The sequence below is a fragment of the Phocoena sinus genome, chromosome 11 (genome assembly GCF_008692025.1).
Source record: "Phocoena sinus isolate mPhoSin1 chromosome 11, mPhoSin1.pri, whole genome shotgun sequence".
Lineage (NCBI taxonomy): Eukaryota > Metazoa > Chordata > Mammalia > Artiodactyla > Phocoenidae > Phocoena > Phocoena sinus.
In genome coordinates this window covers 66,562,535-66,585,140 of record NC_045773.1, presented here as the reverse complement: position 1 = coordinate 66,585,140, position 22,606 = coordinate 66,562,535, and the positions used below count along the sequence as shown (strand labels likewise).

Sequence of the window (22,606 nt, the reverse complement as noted above, 5' to 3'; positions counted from 1 at the left end):
GGTCATCAGCGATTATGACATTGAGGATAAAGGGCTCTGGAACCAGACCGCCAGAGTTCAGAGCCCAGCTTCACTGCTTAGCAGCAGTGTGATGAACTATTAATAGTTTCTTAATCTCTCTGTGCCTTAGTTTCCTCAACTATAAAATGAGGATAATGGTCCTAACCTCATAAGGCTATTGTGAAGATTAAATGAGCTAGAGCAGGTACTTAGAACAGGGACCAGCATTTAGGAAACAGCTGTCCTTATTACCGGCGGCCCTTGAAGCCACCACATACTTCTGCCTTTTCACACCAACGTTTCAGCAGCCTGACCTTACACACCTCTCCCTCCCGCTGGGCTAACCTCTGAGAGCAAAAAGCCCTTGTCTTATTCCCCCCTGGGAGTTCTCTTAGCACCTTATGCAATTCTTTGAGGTTATTGCTGAATAAATCAAATTAAAAATTGTTCTCTGTCAGGAAAAGATTTGAGATCCATTTGCAGAAATAATAGCATTACCCCAAGTCTCCAAACCCAGGCTTTAGCTGGTATGGTAGCAAAGCCTTTCCACTAAGCCCTTTGGAAGTCCTCAGCTTGATTTATTTTTGGACTGTGTCTCCAGAGTATGTCAAAATAGCTTTCCCTGCACAAGGGAAACGATTCCTACCCTCAGATCCTCGAGCCAATCTGAGCTGTCACCGTGGCCCCTTCTGGCACTACATTCTTGCAACGTGTGGAGGAGGAAACATTGAAGAGCACATTTGTTTAAGTGGCAGAGTTTACTGCCTACAAAGCACTTCATGGCCTCAGAGCCCTGTTGCCTGTAGGGTAGATTACTATTTTTCAGGTAAATATCGGATAGGGATCTTCCAGCAACATTTTTTTTACAGATAAAAGAGGGGAGAAAAACAACAGAAAAAGGAAGCAAATTATAGGGGAAGAAAACATGTTAGGGTCTCACTCTAAGGCCGGCTTGGTTACCTACCAAGTAGGTAATCCATGATCCCTAACTGTCTGAAACCACAGATGGCCAGTTTTGGGTCAGGTTTGTGGACAGTGAGATGCGAGGCTTTTGTGTGACCTTGGGTGAATCACTTTACCTCTGAAACTTGGTTTTCTCATTCATCAAACGAAGATCAGAGCAAGGCCCCTATTAGCCCTAAATTTCTGAATCTAGGTCATTCTGAGAAGATTCCTTCAGCTGCCGAATTTCCATTTAGAATGCTGTTTTGGAAATTTGCCACTAGAGGCCAGTGTGAATACAGTTTAGCCTTGCAGCTTCTTCAAACGGCAGATGCCTACCAATGCCTTTTCATGATTCTAAGCCAGGCCTGGCACCCCTTGGGTGTGGAAAACCAGCAGCTGCTCAGACTGAGTGGGGCCAGAATTGAGACATCAGCCTGGCATTGAAAAGGCCTGGGAAGACTCTGTCGGCACAGGCCCGTCAGCCCTCTTTCCTGTCTACTGGACTAGCTGGAGGAGAAGCCCTCCGTGCATGATGAGGGTTGCTTGAGCCCCTGTGCCCGGGGCCTGGTTCTGTAGCATGCCTCATTGTAAAGAGCCAGCTCCCTCTTAGCCACTTAATATTGCACTTTACAGTTGAAGCCATTCATTCAGCAAGTAATCTTGGAGCCCCTCTTTTAGGCCCAGCAATAGCAAATATTTTCAGAGTCAACCAGAAGGAACCTTAGAGGACTTCCCTGCTGACGCAGTGGGTAAGAATCCGCCTGCCAGCGCAGGGGACACAGGTTCGAGCCCTGGTCTGGGAAGATCCCACATGCCATGGAGCAACTAAGCCCGTGCGCCACAACTGCTGAGCCCACGTGCCACAACTACTGAATCCCGTGCTCCTAGAGCCTGTGCTCAGCAACAAGAGAAGCCACCACAATGAGAAGCCCGCTCGCCACAACTAGAGAAAGCCCGCATGCAGTAACAAAGACCCAATGCAGCCAAAAGTAAATAAGTGAATAAATTTATTTTAAAAAAAAGAACCTTAGAAGAAATTATTGCCCTTTCTCTGTTCCATGGTCTGTGGAAGCTTCTTATATGTATTTTTCTCTTAATCTCCAAAGCCATCTTCTGAGGTTGGCATTATTATGCCCATTTGCAGGTGAGCAGACTGAGGACCAAAGACAAGTAGCACTGAGCCTTGTACAAAGTGAATGAATGTATGGAATAACAGGCCCAGTGTTGCAGGGCTAGTAAAAGGCATGTCTAGGACTTGAACTTGAGAACTTCTGATCCCAAGTTTAGCCCTTTTATCTCTACCTTTGACGTACAGAGGAGGAAGATGAGGTGCAGAAAAAGAGAATGATCTGGTGGCAGGGTAGGCATTAGGACCCAAAACTCCTGCCTTGCAGTCTATCCATCCTCAGCCCAAGCTGGCTGGGAGGCTCCAGCCTTAGTTATCTCCAAGACCCTTCTAAGCAGAGCCTGCACTAGGCCTGCCAAGGCACAGCAGGAGGGGGAGAAGGAGGGAGGGAGGAAAGGAGCACAAATGACCCTAATCAGTGTGTTTATTGGATCATAACTGTATTAGCCTCACCACTCAGCTAATCTCATAGACTCACTTTCCTCTTTGTGAGGATCTGGCCACAGCTCCATTAAAAGCTGCTGGCCTGAGTACCTGTGAGGAAGCTCTTGTACAGCAGAGGTGGTGGGGAAGGAGGGAGAAAGCAATATTTCTACTTCCTCGTTATGCTGACGGGGAAAATGGCCATTTCACATTCACTGTATAAGGAAAGCCCCCAAGGAAAGGGAGTCCAAGGTTCACAACTGTCTTTGGAAACATTCAGCTCTAAGAGAAAATGTTCCCTTTGTGCCTCCCCTTTTTGAAAGCATTTGTGATACTTTAAGAGAAAATGAGAAGGGAAGAAACTCATGTTTGGGGAACATATCACATGCCAGGTGCTTTACATGTATTATTCCATTTAATCCTCTGAAGGCCTGTGAACAAGACATCATAATGTCCGTTTCATAGATGAATCCATTTCATGGATGAAGCTCCATGTCAGATGGCTGGGTTTTGGCAGAGCTGAGCTTCAGGCTTGGGGTCTGCTGTCTCCCTCGGTCATACCCGAAACTCCCACAGGAATGGTTTCCATACCATTCTCTGCCCCCTCCTCCCTCCAGCTCAGAAAATATGGAAGCTGGTTTTCGAGCCAGGTCATTGTGTAACCTTGGCAACTTCCTTGAGCCATAGTTTTTCCATCTATGGAATGAGAAGGCCAGACTTGGTTTCTCTGGTCTAAACCTGGGCAGTTTTATGATGGTATTTTCTTGCAGCACATTCTCATCTAATTGGACTTTTATACCAGTTTGGAGGGGTTGGGCGTATGGGTATCATCATCCCCATTTTTTAAGCTAGGGGAACCTGAGAAGCAGAGATAGAGTGAGGGGTTCAAGGTCATAACATGAATGGTTGGAATGGAGACAACCCAGCACTGCCTCTTGCCCCCAGGCAGGCGGGCAGGCGGCCTCTGAGAGGCTGTCAGCAGCAGCTCCCAAACCCTGACACCTGAGCCTCACCCTGGCTCCTGATAGAATTATCAGAGAACTGGGGAACACATACTTACTGTAATCAGAGCAACTTTTCTTAGCCGGGGGTGGAGGAGGCAAGATGTGAAGTGTGTCTGATGAGCTCCTCTCTCAGTGCAGGGCCCAGAGTTAATAAAACTCAGGGAAATCACATCAGGCAGCTGGAGATGCAAGCAGACGGGCTCCAGGGGCAGGGCCACTGGGACTTCAGCTTCCACACAAAGCCAGGCTCGTGGCATTTTGTGCACATTTCAGTTTTCTTCAGCAGTCAGGCAGGCAGATAAAAGCAGCTTGGCATGAAAATGAATTTAGCACTTGGGGAAAAAAAAAAAGAATGTTTCACCCTTGGTGGCTTTTCAGACTGCCCAGTGCAGGTACAGCCAGGGGACATGCTAAGGAGCAGCAGTGTAGGGAAAATCCGAGGGTGGGGGTGGGGTGGGAAATAGCCCCCTGCCCCACCCCATCAGCCTGAGGTGGGGAGGGGCACAGAGTCCTGAGGCCTAGGCAGACCCTCAAACAACTGTGGCAGGGGAGAAATGGGAGGGATTTGGGGGAATAGACTCGATCAAGCCTTTCCAGTTGAAAGTCCAGCTCTTTCATCCCTCACCCAGGCCAATCAGGAAATCATCAAGTGTGTCGGTGGGAGGCTGGGACTGCAGGGAGGGACATAGGCTGCTTTTAAGCTTCTGAAGATTCAAATGCGAGGATTCATTCTCCAGTTCCTAAGATGCAAATATAAGAGGAAATGGGCTGATATCAAGTGGAGAGAGAGTTCAGGAGGCCCAAGAGCAGACTGGCTGACTGGGGGGTAATATATTCAAATGTAATTAAATCCAGCAAAAAGGAAGAGAGGGAAGCTGAGGCCTGGGAAAGGCTAGGCTGTGGAGGACCAAGATCCAAGACCAAGACCTTCAGGGCACGCCCCCTGCTAGGCAGGAGAAGAGAGAAGTGTCTACCTAAGAGAAGTGTTTTGGAGGTTCAATGGAAGGAGAAACTCGGTGACCTTGGGTGAATCCAGGCTAGCTTTCTGGAAGAGATTTTACCTGAAAGAAGGGTAGAATGTGGGCCTGGTGGAGAGGAAATGGCAGGAAGAAAGGCCGGGGGCAACCATGTGGCTGGTCCTGGTTGGGTGTAAAAGGCTGATGGTGGGGGTGGGGAGATGGAGGTTCACATTGGCCCTTATCGCAAAAGGCCCAGAGATAGGACACTTGCACTTATAAATAAAAGTCAAGGGGACCCATCCCTTCTTAAAGGAGCTGAGGTGAGAAAAGAGGTCTAGGAGTTGATTCTAACCTGAACTCCTATTAGTTTTTACCTCCAGTTGCTGCTTATTAGCAAAACAACCTCGGGCCAATTTCTTTCCCTCTCTAGGACTCAGTCTTCAGATTTGTAAAATCGAAGTGAGTTGCATTATCTTAAAAGTCCTTTGCAGCACTGAGGTTTCCAATACCGCAACTAACAATAGTGACTAAATACTGGGTTAAATGTGTGTGTGTGGCAGGGGGAGGGTGCACAGTGACACGCTGTGATGTCTGTGCTGGACAGGGTGAAAAGTGGAAGGGACAGGCTCTGAGCACAGATCACATGGTGCTGGACTAGGCCCCATGGACACGCGAGGGGCTGTGTTGCAGACACTGAGTCACCTAGACAAGCCCTGAGTGAAGATTGGAACAAGAGAGCCTGGTGTCAGGCGAAGACAGGGGCTTTGGTCTCACACAGTCCTGGGTTTGCATCCTGTCTCTGCCACTTATCCTTGTGCGCTTGGGCAAGTTAAGGCCCGTATTCTACAGATTCCTACAGCATAACTCAAAACGAGTGCTCCAGCTCCACTGGACAGAGCTTCTGAGGAGACTGGGTCTCCCTCATCTCTCTATCCCTGGCAGTGAACTAGCCCAGCTCACTGCACAGAGTAGTAAAGTTTTATCAAATGAGACAATAGCATCATAGTTATTGTGAGGATTCAGTGTGTGATGGATGTTAAATTCTTATTGCTAAGCTTATTATATGGTAAGTTCTCAGTAAACAAAATAAATAGATAAGAATCCCTTCCTGTGCTTCCCTGGTGGCACAGTGGTTGAGAGTCCACCTGCCGATGCAGGGGACACGGGTTCATGCCCTGGTCCGGGAAGATCCCACATGCCACAGAGCAGCTGGGCCCATGAGCCATGGCCACTGAGACTGCGCGTCTGGAGCCTGTGCTCTGCAACGGGAGAGGCCACAACAATGAGAGGCCCGCGTACCACCAAAAAAAAAAAAAAAAAAAAAAAAAGAATCCCTTCCCTTCTCTGTGCTACTGGTCAAGGAGCCCAGAGATTCTCAATCTGATAGTTGTCAATTCAACAACTGAATTCGTAATAGATGCTCAATAAATGCTTGCTCAATAAATGGAAGGCTAGATGTGAGATGTATGTGGTAGTGAAGACTTGGGCCCTGTTTGGGACTGCTACGTGGAAGCCAAGGGTCCTCATGAAGGAGTCAGTGTTTCGGGGGGAGAGATGAACTTTTCATGTAGTCATACGATCAACTGAGCACCTATTACGTGCTAGGCACTGTCTTTGGAGCTGGGAGTGTAACCATGAACAAGGCAAAGTTCTTGCTTGCATAAAACTTGTATTCTCGTGGGGGAACAGACAAGGGTACTGCTCTGAGGAAAAATAAAGGAGGGTCAGGGGGCTGAGAGTAACAAGGTACTGTGTTAGGTAGTGTGGCCAAGGAAAGCCCCCTGCAGGGAGGGCATTTGGGCAGAGACCTGGGTGACCCGGGACAAGTGTTCTAGGCTGAAGGAACAGTAGGTACAAAGGCCCTGAGACAGGGGCCTGCAGGGCCAATAAAGAGGCCAGTGTGGCTGGAGTGAGGACTGTGAGGGGGAGAGAAGGACGAGATGAAGTCAGAGAGGTCACAGAGCCCATGGCCCATCAAGTCCTTTTACCACAGAGAGAGATGGAAGCCAGGGCAGGGTCTGAAGCAGAGGAGTGACATAACCCGACTTTGGTTTCAAGTGGATCCCCTGTTTGGTGTGAAGATTCTAGTAGCTAGACTGTAAAGGCAGGGAGGCCTCCCTCACTTGGAAAAGCAGGAGAGGCTGGAAGGAGGAGCACAAGAGAAGTGAGAGAGGAAGCCCAGGGGTGGGAGTGGGGGGCGCAGATGGGATCCTAGGGGCGGGAAAGGCTGCTGCACCAGCAGCTGGAAGGCCCTGGGGCTTCCCTTTGCCCAGATGACTGATCTAGCCATGCTGTGATGTGGGGAGAGGCAAAAAGGAGGGGCAGGGTGGGGTTCCAGTTGGGATGGTGGGGCATCTCCAGGAGGAATGGGGGCTGGAGGTGTGGAGAGCCCTGTGGCCAGCTTGTGCCTCTTGCTCCACCCCAGCAGAACATGGCTGCTCCTCAGACCTTCTCAGGCAGGTCCGCACTGCACTTGGGTGCCTGACCTTGCTGTTATTAGTGGAGTTTCTTATTGAGGGAAGAGTCAGGTGACCTTGAGTCCTTTACTCCCCATCTCTAAACTTTTTAGTGAAAGAAGGGGTTTAACCTAGATGGTCTCCAACCAAGCCCCTTCTAGCATTTCTATTAATGGATGGAATCAGACACTGCATCTCCCCTACCTCTCTACTGCCACAGTGGTTTCAGGTTCCTGTCACGCCCTCTGTCTTTCCATCTCCCCAGGGCTCCCATGTACAGTGGTGCAGGGCATTCACCTCACAGGGGCACCCAGCCAAGGGAGTAAGTGGAGGCTCAAATCAAGCCCATAGTCTGCTCCACAAGCCATGTGCCCTGGCTGGCTCAGGGATGCATTTACCCAAAGTAAAGAAGGCCTTTTTCCAGCTTGTTCTGAGGTGCAGTATGGATAGCCCCCACTCCCCTGTCCCATGCTCACTCCATCTTCTGCTCTGTGTTCCTTTTGTCTTACCGTCCCCAGCCTCAAACAGGGCAGATCTGAGGGCAGCATTTACGACAGGCCTGGGGGAGGGCGGGAGGCAGCAGCTGCCTCATCTGTGAGCTCTGCCTCCCAAGCCCTGTGGTGCTTTTCCTCTCCTTACCAATGCTGCGGGTTGCCTCTCGAAATTGCTCTGCCGTCATTAACACTGCAGATTAGGTCAGATGAGAGTATGTTTGCAGTCTTGGATGGCAAAGACAAAACGCTGATGCTGATTATTCCAGATCTTCTGGACATGGCCCATTCTGTGCTCACAGTTTGTAATCAGAGGGACAAGCATTGGTTACATGGTGGGGTGGGCAGAGCTGTGGTTGGCTCTAATCTGGTTGCCAGGCCCAGACAACACGTCTGCAGTGCCTGATGGCCTGCCGGCTGGCTTGCCTAAATATCACAGGTGACCTCAGTTACTTGACACTATCATATCCCTCGAAGAAGAAATGACCTCTCCAATGTCAACACCATAGACTGCTTTCGAACCATCAGCAGTTCATTTGCGCGAGCACTGTGAGCATTTTGCTCTGGGCCTGATCAGCAAGTTTTGTGTTCTGCGGTCACTGGTTAGCTATGTAGCTATGGGGTGTCTTTCAGACCACCCCTCCTTCAGTGTCCCCTTCTGAAAAGCCTCTGTGCCCAGAGGAGGCCAAGGCCCATGGCCTTGCATCATGGCCCCTCACCTTCTGGCCTCATATTCTATCTCTGCCACTTTCATCCTGTGCTCCAGCCACACTAGGGTCCCCAAACACAGCTCTCTGGCCCTTAATCATGCTGGTCCCCTGCCAGGAGCACCTGTTCAGCCCTGTCTTCCAGGCAGAAGTTAGTTCATCATCCGTAGCAGCCACTGTCCTGTCTGTACCCTCACCTTTACCACTTCAGTGCACTCCAGCCCCACATCCAACTGTCAGCACCTGTACTTCTTTGCCTGATGCTTTCTCTGGCTTCTGGAACCTGCATTGCCACTTTGTGCTGGTCAGGCCAGAAGTGTCAGGGAATTAAAGCCCTCCAGAAGCGGCCCTCAGCCACTGAGCCAGTGACTGATGAAAGTTGGTGTATACATACCCCTACTCCCTTGCCCCTCTGGTGGGCTAAGTGTGAGGTGTGTTTTGTATGGTCTCCTAGAGCTCCTCAGTGGGAATGAGCCTTAGTTGCCCACAGTGTTAACTGGTTTGATAAACCACCCTTATAGGCTGCCTTCCTTACCTCACCTCCACACTCCCCACATAGCATTTCCTTAATCTCCCCAATAAACTGCTCACATTTAAATCTTTCTCTCGGGGTCTGCTTCTGAGGGAACCAAACAGACATCATCAATGTCCATCTCAGTGTCACCTCCTTTTTGCAGTTGCTCCTGACCCTCGTGCCCACTCCTGGGGTAGAGCTGTTGGTCACTCTTCTCTACTCTCTGGGCCCTTTATACCTACCTCAACAGCACTCCTCATGCTGCATTGTCATTTATTTTCTGCATGTCCTGGGGTCCCCACTGGCCTGGAACTCTTTGGGGACAGATACTATGTCCTTTTCACCTCTTTATTCTCTGAGCCTAACACAGCACCTGGCACAGAGATGGTGCCCAGTATAATTTTTTTTCCCCAAAGAGCCAGCCATGGAAATGCAATGACTGAGGGGGAACGGAGAGAAACAGACAAGTTCCAGAATTTTTCTAGAAAGAGAATCAGGGGATGCTGTCACATTACAAGGTTATGTGACCAGATGCTGTCACATTACAAGGTTATGTGGTAGAACTTCAGTCTCACCACTCACCTGCTTAATTACCTACAATGGATCCCACCTGTTGTCCTCCTCAACTGGGCCTAATTTCATGGATGACTTTTAAGACCCTCCATCATCTCGCCCCATCCTAAGAGGCAGTCAAGGTTTGTTCAGTCAGGCTTTGGTCTCAATGGCTGGGGTTCAAATTCTCACTCTGCCAGTTCCCAGCTGGGTGATCATGGGCGAGTTACTTAGCTTCCCTGGGATAATAGTACCTCATGCCTGTACTTATTTTGAGAATTTATAATCACGCATAGTCCTTGTGAATATATTTAAAACCACTGAATTGTACACAAAATGGTGGAATTTTGTAGTACGCAAATAATATCTTAAAAATTAAGCATGGTGTCTGGCCCAGGATAGTCTCTTCGAAAACGGAATGGTGGTTATCACTGTTACCAAGGAAGTTTTCCAAGGGGCCCTAGCACCTGGCCAGGCACAGGGCAGGTATTCTGTAAATACTGGTAGAATGAATGGATAACATATTCCACAAGTATGTCTGGAACATGTGTAGAACAGGTATGGGGTGGGGGGAGGGAACAGAGAGTCCAAGCCCAGTTTTGCATCCTTCAGAAAAGGAGGCCCGACTTATCCTGCAGAGAGGGTCGTAAGCCCAAACCGGAGAGTGGAGCCTTCTGACGCAGCAAGCCCCCGCTGCCCTGGGCATCCCAGCGCCTTTGTTCTTGCTGTCGGGTCCCAGGTTGCAGAACACACTGCAGCCAATCCTGAGCCATGGGTAAAAGGAAAACACTTAACCCAGGCCGATGAATGTGTTCTTATTTATCTTTGACTCTGGCTGTATCTGATGTTCTGGGAATTGACTTCAAACAGAATCTCGAGGCGCCTGTTAAGGCCCAGCTGCCAAAGCCAGGCCCGCGGGGCGTGGCTTTTCCAGGGCCAGCCTCAGGCTCTAGGCCTCGCCAGGACCCCTCTCCAGGGCACAGGGGCGCGTCGCATCCAAACGCCGGGCGGTGGGCGCGGAGGAGGTTTCAGCTCCGCAAGGGTGAGACTGAGGCTGAGGAGGGGTCGTTGGAGATTTCTTGGAGACGACCCTCTGTGCGAAGCCCTGGAGAGACGCCACAGCACACCCAGAAGGGCAAAACTGGGGCAGGGTGGGGCCGCAATGGGCCTGGCTGGGAGGGGGCCCGCCTGAGAGGTGCCTCAACTCTCTCCTCGCTCCCACAGCTGGGATCAGAGCCCAGCACACAGCAGGCGCCTACTTGGTGCAGGTTGCAGAGAACCCCCGGGGATCTCGGGCCACCCTCTGTCTGGCTGGAGGAAGCTTCTAGACCTGGGGGCTGGTTAAGCCGTGTGGTCACGACGGGCCGGGGATGGGGAGGGCACTGTCGCGTGGCTTAGGTGGCTGACTCCGCGTGGCCAGGCCCGGCGAGAACCAGAGGCGGATGGGGGAGCGCCCATGCACCCACTCTGCCTAGGCCTAAGGACCCTCACTGGGAAACCGAGGCGGCTCCTCCAGACACCGGGGTCGGCCCCACATGCTTCCCCAGGAGATGTGTAATCTGTTTCTGGACTGAGACCTGCCCTCCGTTGGAGCGCACCCTCAGCAAAGATCCCCCGCTCCAAACCTCTGGTTGGGGGTTGCTGTCTCTTTTGCACAGGTCCCTCCCCACCCCCGCTCCGCCTAGACCCTTCTCATACAGATGCCCCTTGGTTCACACATCCCTTTCCCTCCCCGGAGATGGAGGCCCCTCAGGGAGGTGGGGAGTGGAGGGCGGGCGCAGACGGAGACGCGCACGGCCGAGACCATCTCTAGCTGTCACTCCCCAGGCTCCCAGCATCTGGAGCCGCGTCTCCACGCCCGCCACACGCACAGAGATTCACATGCTCGCAGGGACACACTCACACTAGCGCGCAGACCCCGCCCGCGGCCCCGCCCCGGCCCCTGCGGGCGTCCCCTCCGGCGCTCGCGCACCCGGCGCGCAGCCCGCCCCAGGTGGCGGGAGGCGGCGGCTTCGGGCAGATTTGATTTTCCCGCAGCCTGGGAGCCCCGGAGCCAGAGCCCGAGCCGAGGAAGTGGCGCTCGCAGCCGCGTCCCCAGCCCCGCCGCTGAGACCCAGCGAGAGGCGCCGCACTCCCTGCGCTCCGGGCTCGCTCCGCGCTGCCTGAGTTCGGCCACCCCCGCAGCTCGCGCCCCATCCGGCCCCCCACACCCCTCTCCTTCTCCTGCACCCTTTCTGTCCCCGCCCCAAGCTCCCCGCCCCTCTCCCGGTGCCCTCTCCACGACTCCGCGCGTCCCTCCCGGTGCCCTCTCCCCGCGCTCCTCCGCCTCTCCCGGCTGCGCCTCAGCTCCCTGTGCTCTTTGCGCCTCTCCGCTGGGCCCCCAGCCTCCTCGTCGCGTCACCCGCGCCCCCTCCTGTATCCTCTGCCCCCGCTCCCTCCGCCCCGCTTCCCTCTCTCACTTCCCACGCCCCCTCTTCGCTCTCCTCTTTCCTCCCTTTGCCGCCCAGCCCCGGCTCCGGAGTTGGGGGAGAGCCCAGGGTTTCGGTTGCTCCGGAGGAGGCGTGAATCGCGCAGGGATTTACTAATTTGGGGTGGAGGGCGCGGTGGGCTATGGAGCAGCCCGAGGACATGGCGTCGCTGAGCGAGTTCGACTCCTTGGCGGGCAGCATCCCGGCCACCAAGGTGGAGATCACCGTGTCCTGCAGGTGAGCCGCCCGCTGGCCCTGGCCCCCGGCCCCGCCCCTGGCCCCGGAGCCCCTGCGCCCCTTTGGCTCCGACCATCTACCTCCGTGCGCCCCCTTCCAGAGTGTCCTCTTCTCCAGGACGCCCCTTTGCCTTTCCTGCAAGAGCCCCTGCCCAGCCACGGGTGGCGACCGCGGAATGGGAAGCCAGGCTTAGGGTCGTATCCCAGAAAGTTTGCACTCTGGGCTGTTGTTGAGAGGAGAGAAGACACAGGAACGGGGGTCCAGACGCCCGTGTGGGGAGAGGGAGGGAGTGAAAGGACATAGCAGGGTCTTCACAGCAGTCTATTTCTGATCATCCCCTCCCCAAATCCAGAAAAGAATGATTTGCCTCATCCCTCCCAGGCGTGCCCAGCCTCTGCATTTTGTGCCCTCCTTCCCTCTCTTCTCCCCCCTCCTTTGCCCCAACACCCTCACCCTCTCCTCCCTTACCCACCCACCATTCTAGACCCCAGGATTTGAAAGCCTTTCTTCACCTCCAACAACAAAACTGACTCTCAGGAAAGGATCAGATTGACTCATTCATCCTGAGATGTGGATAATTGATAACGACTTAAAGTTGCACCATTAAAAAAACAATAACTGGGGGTACAAAATCTTAAGCCAAAGGACTAGAACGATGAGTGTGGAATTTTAGAGTCCAGCAGGGGAGGGGGAGGAGAGTTTTTGTGGGCTGCCACCCCCAAATCCTCAGTCGTGTCACACAGGCTTTGGGAGTCACTTCTCCATCTAAGCTGGGTCTCCCCCAGGTTCTCCTATCTGAGAGGAAGGCTGCCCCAGGCAGTAAGGGATACAAATGGGGAAGGGGGAATTTATCCCTAGTGCAGTCACCCTGTGGCTGGCCTAGGGTCACTGCCTTGCTGGGATTGTGAGGGGGCCCTGTGGCCTACACAGAGGCCACCTCTTGAGTTTCCACTGGAAATGCCATTCCCCTGCCCCAAGTGACCAACAGCATTTCCGGGGTCCTGGGTGTGCAGTTGTTCCAAATCGCCCAGGCCTCTCTTTGATTGGACCTTTCACCCACCCTCATGGCACCCCAACCCTGTGTTCCCAAGTTGTGGCATTGGGGAGGTGTAGATGGAGCCAGGGGAACTGGGCTGGGATGTGAAAGAGGGAAGGACTTGGCGGGGGGCTGCGGTTTAGGGTGAGTGGGAGTGAGGGCTGATGAAGTTGAACATAGCTGGCCCCTGCATCAGGCCCTTCTGGGGGCTCCTGTGATAACCCCACATGTCTCCCCTATGGTCCCACATACGGTTTTGTCAGAATTATCTCCCAAGGCCATTTTGCATCTTGCCATTACTCTGCTGGGAGATTCCTGACTGCCCATTAGCTCCAGCCTCACCTCCTCAGCCATCCACAGCTGCACCAGCCTGTCCTCCCTTCCCTGCTGGTGCATAGCCCTGCACCAGATGCTCCTTCCCAGCCTTCAGTCATGCCTGTGTCGGAGCTGTCTCGGGAGGCTTTTCACCTCAGAGCCTCTGAACAGCACAATCTCCATCCATATCTCACCCTGCCTTCATCTCTGCCAGTTTGTGTCCCCCCATCCTGAAAAGCCTGGCCTCGTGCTCCCCACTTCCAGCCATCCTCACCCTTGAGAGACACGCAGCCCAAATCACTGCCTTCTGTGTTCCCTGGGTCCTGAGCACTCAGCCTGGGCCACTGGGTCTCTCACATATTGAGCACAAAACCTCTGAAGACATCTCAGGTGTGTAGACTTCATTCCTCTTCCCCCAAAGCAACTTTGTAAGCATTTGAGGGCAGCGATCCCCGCCCTGACTCAGACCCACGAACCCAGAGGAGGCAGAGGGCACAGGGCATTGTGGCTTTGGAATCAGATACTTTAAAATGGAATTTGCTCCACCACTTGGGGCAAACTTTTAGCCTCGCTTTCCCCCATTTGTCAAGTGCAAACAACGAACCTGTTATTCGTGGAGAAACCTTATTCACAGAGGTACCCCTCATGCTTGGAAGCATGGCTGGCATGTAGTAGGTCCTCACCGAATACTGTTGGAGGACTTAATTTACAGGAGTAGAGGATCATGAAGCATCCAGCATGCTGCTTTGCACTTGCTTCGCACACAGTAGGTGCTCAATAAATAACTACAGTGATTATTGTAAGGCAGTAGCTACCTTGGCCCCTCCTGTTTGCTCTCTGGAAGCAGAGGTGTCCAAAGACTCAAACCTTTTGCCTAAGCAGTACCTAGGGATGCAGTTGAGTTCCTGGGGGATGTGGTTCTGGGATCAACCCTGGTGTTCATTCCCTTTCATGGGACATCAACCTGAGAAGGGCATGACCCAGGCTCTGCTCCTGCCCTCCCAAAAGCCAGAGAGTGGGGAATAATGAGTTTTGGTAGGAAGGGGTGAGGAGGGAGGAGTCACCTGGAATGGAAGGGAGGCAAGAAAACAATGTGGATAAACTTGAAATTGTAAATCCATCTCTTTGCCTCAACCAGGTCTAACTATCCAGTTTCTAGAACAGATCGAGAGAGGGAGAGAGAGAAAAGGAAAAGGAGGCAAGGAGGAGGAGGATGGGGAGGAGGGAGAGCTGCACAGAATGGCTTTCTCCAGCATATTCTATACTCCATGGCCACCAGTTAATGAGAGCCAAGGCCTCCTCCCCTGCATCTCATGGTCAGCATTCACTGAGCCCGGGGGAGGAGGCTACAGGGTGCCCCTGCCCTGAGCATCTAGGTGACACCTGCTGGTGGGCAGGGAATAGTAGGGCAGGCAGAGGGGTTGGTGGACTGAGAGCTCCAGGGGGCTTCAGAATGGGCAGCTGGGGATGAGGGGTCCAGTGTTTCAAAGGAACTGGAAACTAGCATTCCTGGGAGCTAGTTCCCTTCCCTTCTGCTCCTTAGGAAGGTCCCTGCCATCCCCTGCAGCCCTAGGAGGTCTCTGCTGTTGCCTAGGGGAGGACCTGACCCCCACCATGCCTATCCTAGGACACTCCTAGCTGAGCAAAGCTGCCTGGCACAGGGACATGTCTGAGCCCTAGCACAGGACCACAGCAGAGGCCCATCCAAGCCTCTGCTGAAGGCAGGTGACACTGTAGGATGGATGTGTTTGGGCCCCTGCTTCTTTGTGTTGGGTGTCTCCTGGGCTAATCTATAGTCTACTCCCAAACAATTGTTTTCACTGATTTAGGTAAACTCGGGCCAAAGATTTTAAAGCCTCTGGTTGTCTGGCTCAATGCTTGTAAGAACATGAGTCTATGGGGTCTGTCTACCTGGGTTCAAATCCCTGTGGTTTTGGGAAAAGCACTTAACTTGGGCTGTGGTTTCCTCACCTGTAAAGTAAGTGTAATAATCCTTATCACAGTAGAAGGATTAAATGGACTAAGCCATGAATAGTAATTTATGTTGCCTATTATTTGACACCTGAAAGTAAATAAAAATCTGTCTCTATAGCTGGTTTGTGTGGGTTCTGGAGATCTGATCCATCTAGAAAGTTCTGTTTCCCCCCACCCCCAGCTTTATTGACATATATTTGACATACTGTGTACATTTAGAGATTCTGAGGGGTTGTTTTGGGAGTAAGGTAGATGGTTTGTGAAACCAGATTCCAGCAGGCATCGTAGAAAGTGTGAGCCACGAGCTTCTCTTTTCTCTGTTGGTCTGTTCCAGACCTTTCCTGACTATTAGCCTCCCTGCAGACCCAGTCAAAACTCACCTGTCCAGTGTCCTGTTCCCAAGGGCCCCACTATTTCTCTATGCCTCGTCTGATGCAGGGATCCAGACCAGTGTGTTGGTTAGAAAGAGCAATTTGCATTTTTTATGTAACAGGAAACCTGTGCACTTCCGCGGGGTCTTGCTGGCAGAACCACTGAACGATTCTACATGGCGGGGCTCCTGAGACCCACAGGGAAGGCAAGGAGGGGACAGTCCAGAGGCAGGTGGTGGCTTAGCCCTGCTGGGATCTCTCAAGCAGCTGCCCTCTCCCCTCCAGCTGACGTGGGGCTGGTGGGCAGCTGTTGCCTCTGCCCCAGAGATGTTGTTTTCTGCTGTCTGTTCAGGTTGGCATTTTGGAGAGGCAGCCTAGCTCAAGAGCTGTGCCCTCAGCCTCTCAGAAGGGGTGTGAATGGGCTCAGAACACTGTCTTCTGACAGGCAGGGGGAGGGTGGCTTTGGGGGAAGGAGGAGCCTGGGGGCAGTGTGGCAGCTGTTAGAGCCATTGCTAGGAAAAAGAGGTCTATTCAGCCACTGACTACATTAAGATACTGTTTAGTGGAGCCAGAGGAATAAAAACAGTGGGATTTATTGAGTGCTTACTACATGCCAGGCATTAACATCTGTACTAGGCTGAACCATATGCAATTGCCTGTACTCAGCTGTTTTTAACCTATCAAATAGCAATTTGGTACAAACTCAGACTATTATATTAGTTTTCAATTGCTGCATAACAAATCACCATAGTCCTAGAGCTTAAAACAACAGCCATTTATTATCTCACAGTTTCTGTAGGTCAGAAGCCCAGGCACAGCACAGCTGACTTGTCTGCTCTGGGTCTCTCCAAGCTGAAATCAAGGTGCCTGCAGGGGCTATGATCTCATCTGAGGCTTGGGGTCTAAGCCAAGCTCATTTAGGTTGCTGGCAGAGTTTAATTCCTTGCAGCTGTAAGGTTAAAGTCCTGTGTTCTTTTTGGTTGTTGGTTTGGGGCTCTTAGCTCCTACAGGCTGCCCTCAGGTCCAGCCATGTGGGCCTCTCACAACATGGCAGCTTCCCTCTTCAAAGCCAGCTGGATAATCTCTCCAGAGTCTGCTACTTGATATAAAGTAACAGAAGTGAGTATCCTATCATATTCCCAGGTCCCACTCACACTCAAGGGGAAGGGATTGTGCAGGCTTGCACACCGGGGGTGGGAATCGCAGGGACCATCTTAGATTTCTGCCTACCACAATTACTGCATCTTTTTTAACCTTACAACAATCCTATGAACTAGAAAAATACTAGTAGTATTTTCCCCTTTTTGCTGATTAGGAAATCGGGGCTCAGGTTAAGGAACCGGCCCAAGGCTGTACAGTTAGTGTGTTTTGGAGAAGGGGATCCAAATCCAGTTTCCTCAGACTTCAAAACCTTGAGAGCCTCTTGAGTTTGAGGATTGGGGTCTCCAAGGATGAGAATCATCGTAGGGCCTGGGTACCAACCATGGTAGATGTAGCCAAGAAGTAGGTACTCTGTCTCCAAGGATGAGAGGCATTCCTTGTTCAGGGATGCCAGGCAAACCCAGAACCAGAGAAATCCCTAGGGAGCAGAGACCAGAGAGAGTCATGGGATTGCAGCTGGCCTTCCCTGGCATCTAGACCATATGGTAGTAGCTTACCATTTGTCCTCTTCCAGCCCACAGGTCTCCCTGCTCAGACCTAAGTCCATTGCTGGAGATGACCTACCATTGGGAAGAGAGGGTGGGGAGGAGGTGAGGGGAATAAGGCTGGAACAAGTTTGGGGCACAGAGGAATCAGATTCAGTTAGGAATTCTTTGGCTGTAGGTAACAGAAAATCTGATGGTAGGTCAAGCCCAAAATACATTTATTTTTCTCAGATCACAGTGAGTCTCTACGTAGGTTATCTCAGTTCCGATTTGTCAGCTCACTTTGCCATCAAGGATGCAGCTGTCTTTCTATTCTGCCATCATCCAAATGGTGGCCTCATTGTTACAAAATGACTGCCTCTTTTCTAGGTATCACAACCACATCCAAAGACAGGAAGCAAGACATTGGACCAAAGGCCTCTCTCTGAAAATTTCTTTTTATCTAGAAAGCACAGTCGCTCCCAAAATCTCTCAGCAGACTTCCCCTTCTATTTCAGTGGCCAAAGGCAGGTCTCATGTCCACCCCAGGCCAGTATATTAGTCAGTTTGGCTGGCAAAACAAAATACCATAGACCGGGTGACTTAAACAAGAGAAAGAAATATTTATTTCTCACAGTTTTCAAGGATGGAGGTCCAAGATCAGGGTGTCACATTCTGGTAAGCCCTCTTTCCTGGCCTCAGATGGCCACCTTCTCACTGTGCTCACATGGCAGAGAGAGAAGGTGAGAGCAGAGAGCAAGTTCTTCTTATAAGGGCACTAATCCCATCATGAAGGACCCACCCTCATGACCTCAAATAACCCTAGTTACCTCCCACAGACCTCATCTCCAATACCAGCACATTGGGGGTTAGTGTTTCAATGTATAAATTTGGGGGGTTACACAATCAGTCAACAGCAACAAAGGACAGGAGCCTACCTTCTCTGACTTTAGGCCATCTGCATCAGATAACTGAACCAGTGTGGATTCTATTAGGAAGGGAGTGAGGAATGCTTGCTGGGTGGACAGCCATGGCCTCTGCCACAAGGAGGCTTTCCAGGTGACCCACAGACTACCTGAGATCCCTGGGGCTACAAGGGGCCTCGAGTTTGGTGTCTTTGAGGACTGACTCCTCAGATTTTCCTGCAGTCAGTGGACAGCCAGTGTTAAGTGACTGGGGACTGATTTTCCAAGCACAGCTTGGCTGGACCCCTGACAACCTCTTTTCCTGCTAGTTTCCTGGTCAAGAAAAAAAGACTTAGTGTGATTCCAAAACATTGCAAGGTGCCTCTGTCTCCTAATGTCACTCACCTCTGCTGGCCTAGCCTAGTACTCCCAGTAGGAGAAATTTTAAGACTTGATGAATGGGATGGGGGGTGGGCGTGAGGGAGAGAAAAATCAAGCACACTTCCTACATTTCTGTTGTAAGCTATTGGCTTCACAACTGCACAAGGCAGGTATGTGACTGCGTGCACAGATGAGGAAACTGAGGTTAAGTAGCTTGTGCAAGGTCACAGAATTACCATGTGGCTGTGTGGAGATTCTAGTTTGAATGGATCTGAGGCCAGAGCTCAGGCTGTTTTTCCTCGGTCACGTAGCTTAAGAGGGACAGTTATTACAATAATTAATAATAACAAAAATGCAAATAGCTCCAGGAAGGAGAGCTCTTTAAGCCACGTGAAAATTGCCTTTTAGACCTTGCTGAGGTTGCCTGGCAGGGAGACAGTGCACGGGAGTGAGGAACAGGATTTGAAAGGGGAGATGGGCGAGTGCCAGGGGCTGGATGCCAAGGTCCCTCTCCTTTCCTGGGATTACTTCTGCCTGTTAGGACAGGGAGCAGGGCAGGGAGAGATGGGAAGCCCTCCAGTCCTCTTCAGCTGTTCCTTTGAGAGCACCCCTGATGAAGCTGGGGGTAGGAAATGGGAGAGTGAGGATGTGAGGGGCACTGCTGGTGGGGATTTGGGAGACCCTGGATTTTAGTAATGCAGGCACCTCTGAATGGTCTCTGGCTTCAGAGTTCAGTTTCGGTGCTCCTGGCAAGCTGGGTGACACTGGCACACCTCAGCCCCAGCTGTCTTGCCTGTACAATGAGGCAATGTCTACCTCCCAGCGTTGATACATAGGGTGAACAGGGTGTCATAGGTTAAGTACACAACAAAGGATTTGGTGCCGATTATATCCACGGTTAATGTGGCCCCCTCCCACCCTCTTTGCCTGCTTGGGGTTAACCAGATGTTTGGTGTTAAAGTGCTCCATGGAGAAATAGGGTGCATCTGGAGGGCCCCTCAAGCTTCGGGGTCTCTCCAGCCTCTTCAGGATTCCTGTTTCTCCCTGATAGTGGTTTACCTGTCCCCAGTCTGCTCTCCTCAATGAAGGCTATACAACAGCCAGGTGGACCCTGATGGGCGAGGACATGAAGGTGCTCGAGGTCCTGATCAAGCCCAGCAGTAGGGAGCAGGGAGGGGAGAACATGGGGATTCCCTAGAAGCCACCTTATTCTCCACAGGGCTTTTGTGAGCACTTATTGTATGCCAGGCACTTAAATGCAAATTAGTATGTGCCAGACACTGTTCTGTTTTGCATATATGAACTCCATTAATTCTCAGAAAACCTGTAGGAGAGAGGGACTATTATTACTCCCACTTTACAGATGGGGATACTGATGCATAGAGAGGCTAAGTGAGGTCATACAGCTAAGGGGTAAAGCTGGGTTTTGGACCCAGCATTGAAGATCCAAGCTATGTGCTCATCACCACCAACTTTTTGTCAGAGGTTGGAGGGATGATTAGGGAGGCTTGTTGCAAAGAAGTTAAACCATATTTTTGGGGACTTCCCTGGTGGTCCAGCGGTTAAGAATCCACCTTCTAACGCAGGGGACGCGGGTTCCATCCCTGGTCGGAGAACTAAGATCCCACGTGCCCCAGGGCAACTAATCCTTTGCGCCACAACTACTGAGCCCGCACACCACAACTAGAGAGCCCACGCATCACAACGAAGAGCCCTCACACTCTGAGTCCGTGCACCACAACTACAGAGAAGCCCGTGAACCGCAACTAAGACCCGACGCAGCCAAAAATAAATAATTAAGAAAAAAAAAACCCAAAACAAACAAACAAAAGAACCCCATATTTCCTTAGCCTTTGAACCTCAGGAAGCTCTTTGGGAATATGATGAAAATTCTGCCAAAAATGAATGCATCCATATGGACCAATATGCCACATTTTGCTTATAGTTTCAGGGGGGTCCATGGACCTCTATTAGGGACCGCCAGTCCAGGAAAAGCTGAGATGAGTGTTCTTGGTGCGTTTCCTTTTATTCTATAGCCAGAGTCATTTGCTAGTAAATCCACGGAGCGTGTATGGGCTTCGTTTAGAGACAACCTGAATGTGTGATAATCAGTTTGCTGAGTAATTTAGCACAGGAGGGACTGTGTCTACCCGCTCGGACTTCCTGAGGCACGGCTGTGTCTCTTCTCAGACTGGGACTCCCTGAGGGCAGGGCTGTGTCTCCCCTCAGACTTTTGCTCCCTGAAGTGAGGGCTGTATTTCCCCTCCGAGTAGGCCTCCTAAAGGCAAGGCTGTTTTCTCCCTCTCAGACTGAGGCTCCCTGAGGGTAGGATTGTGTTTCCACAGGCTGGGGCTCCATAAGGGTCAGGCTGTGTCTCCCCTCAAAGTGGGGCACCCTGAGGCAGGACTGCGTCTCCCCTCAGACCGGGGCTACCTGAGGACGGGGCTGAGTCTCCCTTCAGACCGGGGCTCCCCGGGGGCGGGGCTGCGTCTCCCCTCAGACCGCGGCTACCCGAGGACGGGGCTGTGACTCCCCTCAGACCGGGGCTTCCCGAGGACGGGGCTGTGACTCCCCTCAGACTGGGGCCCCCTGAGGGCAGGGCCGTGTTTCCCCTCAGACCGGGGGCTCCCTGAGGACAGGGCTGTGTCTCCCCTCAGACTAGGGCTCGCTGAGGACAGGGCTGTTCTCCCCTCAGACCGGGGCTCCCCGGGGGCGGGGCTGTGTCTCCCCTCAGACCGGGGCTACCTGAGGACGGGGCTGTGTCTCCCCTCAGACCAGGGCTTCCCGAGGACGGGGCTGTGTCTCCCCTCAGACCGGGGCCACCTGAGGATGGGGCTGTGACTCCCCTCAGACTGGGGCCCCCTGAGGACAGGGCTGTTCTCCCCTCAGACCGGGGCTTCCCGAGGACGGGGCTGTGTCTCCCCTCAGACCGGGGCCACCTGAGGACGGGGCTGTGTCTCCTCTCAGACTGGGGCTCCCTGGGAGCGGGGCTGCGTCTCCCCTCAGACCGGGGCTACCTGAGGACGGGGCTGTGTCTCCCCTCAGGCTGCAGCTCCCTGATGGCATTGCTGTTTTTCCTCCGACAAGACTCCCTGAGCGGAGGGCTGCATCTCTTCCTCTTTCTGACTGGAGAGCCCCAGCTTGTATTCTGATTCTTGTAAGCTTCTCATTGCGAAGGTGTCACCCTCAGGCCCTGTCCTTTAGCACCAGGCAGGAGCTCTCATTTCAGCCTTTCCAGTGCTTTCTGTCTTTGCTGGGGTCTTCTCAACGCCCAGGGCATGGTCGTTCTTCCTGCAACTGTTTTTGAAATGATTTTGGGGGGGAGAGCCGTGAGGAAAAGAGCATTTTGCTCTGCTCCCTGATCTTGATTTAAGGAACAAAAGAAGCCAAGCTTTAGGCTGTCACTAGGACATCTGAAGAATTTTATGCTTTTTTGGGGGGAAAAATACATTTGCCTGTTGGAAAAAAGTCTCTTTGAGCTCTCCAAAGAAAGATAGTGGAGAAAAGCACTTACGGGCTGGTCTCTCTGTGTCCTTGCGGTTTGAGCCCTGCTTCGCGTTGGAAGACCTGGTTTTTTATCCCTTGGCTTCTTACTGGCTCTGTGCGTGTGGGCAAGTCACTCACCATCTCTGAGCCTTGGCGTCCTCAGTGGATCAACCCCAACGGGGCACTGGGAGTGTATGTGATGGGATGGGCTTCCTGGGACCTGTAAGTCCCAGAAGTGGCTGGTGTCACCTGTCCTGTCTCTCCTTTGTCACCGAGTGAGCCTGAGCACTCACCAGGAGGATGACCGCTCCGCTCAGCACCAGGCCGATGACGAAGACTAACCTGTGTGATGAGCCTCACTCTGTCCAAGTGCTCCACAGCAGTCCTAAGGGAGGAACTGTTTTTTAACTCCACTTTACAGGTGGGGAAACTGAGGCACAAGGAAGGCAAGTAACTTGTCCAGAGGTGGGATGTGAACCCAGCTTATCTGACTGCAGTCCATATACTTAACCATTAGGCTCTACAGGGAAGAGGAAGTATAGGGGCCGGCCCTGAGCATGACCATGTTGGGAGACAAGAGGCTTGCTCACCCATTGGCCATTCCTTTTGGTTTTCCTTCATCCATCCAATT

The 22,606-nt window shown here is 52.2% G+C and overlaps 1 protein-coding gene across 4 annotated transcripts in view; it reads left to right on the top strand.

Annotated features, from left to right (window-relative positions):
- Positions 1-11,380: 11,380 nt before the first annotated feature.
- The window catches only part of CPNE5 (copine 5), a 90,865-nt gene continuing 79,639 nt past the window's right edge, over positions 11,381-22,606 (top strand). For 3 of the 4 annotated variants that reach the window (XM_032650527.1, XM_032650526.1, XM_032650529.1), the window contains exon 1: positions 11,541-11,882. In XM_032650527.1, coding sequence (XP_032506418.1) covers positions 11,788-11,882 — 95 coding nt within the window. In that variant the 5' untranslated portion in view covers positions 11,541-11,787. Of the gene's footprint in view, positions 11,883-22,606 lie in introns of all 4 variants that reach the window. The other variant, XM_032650528.1, reaches the window with a different exon arrangement.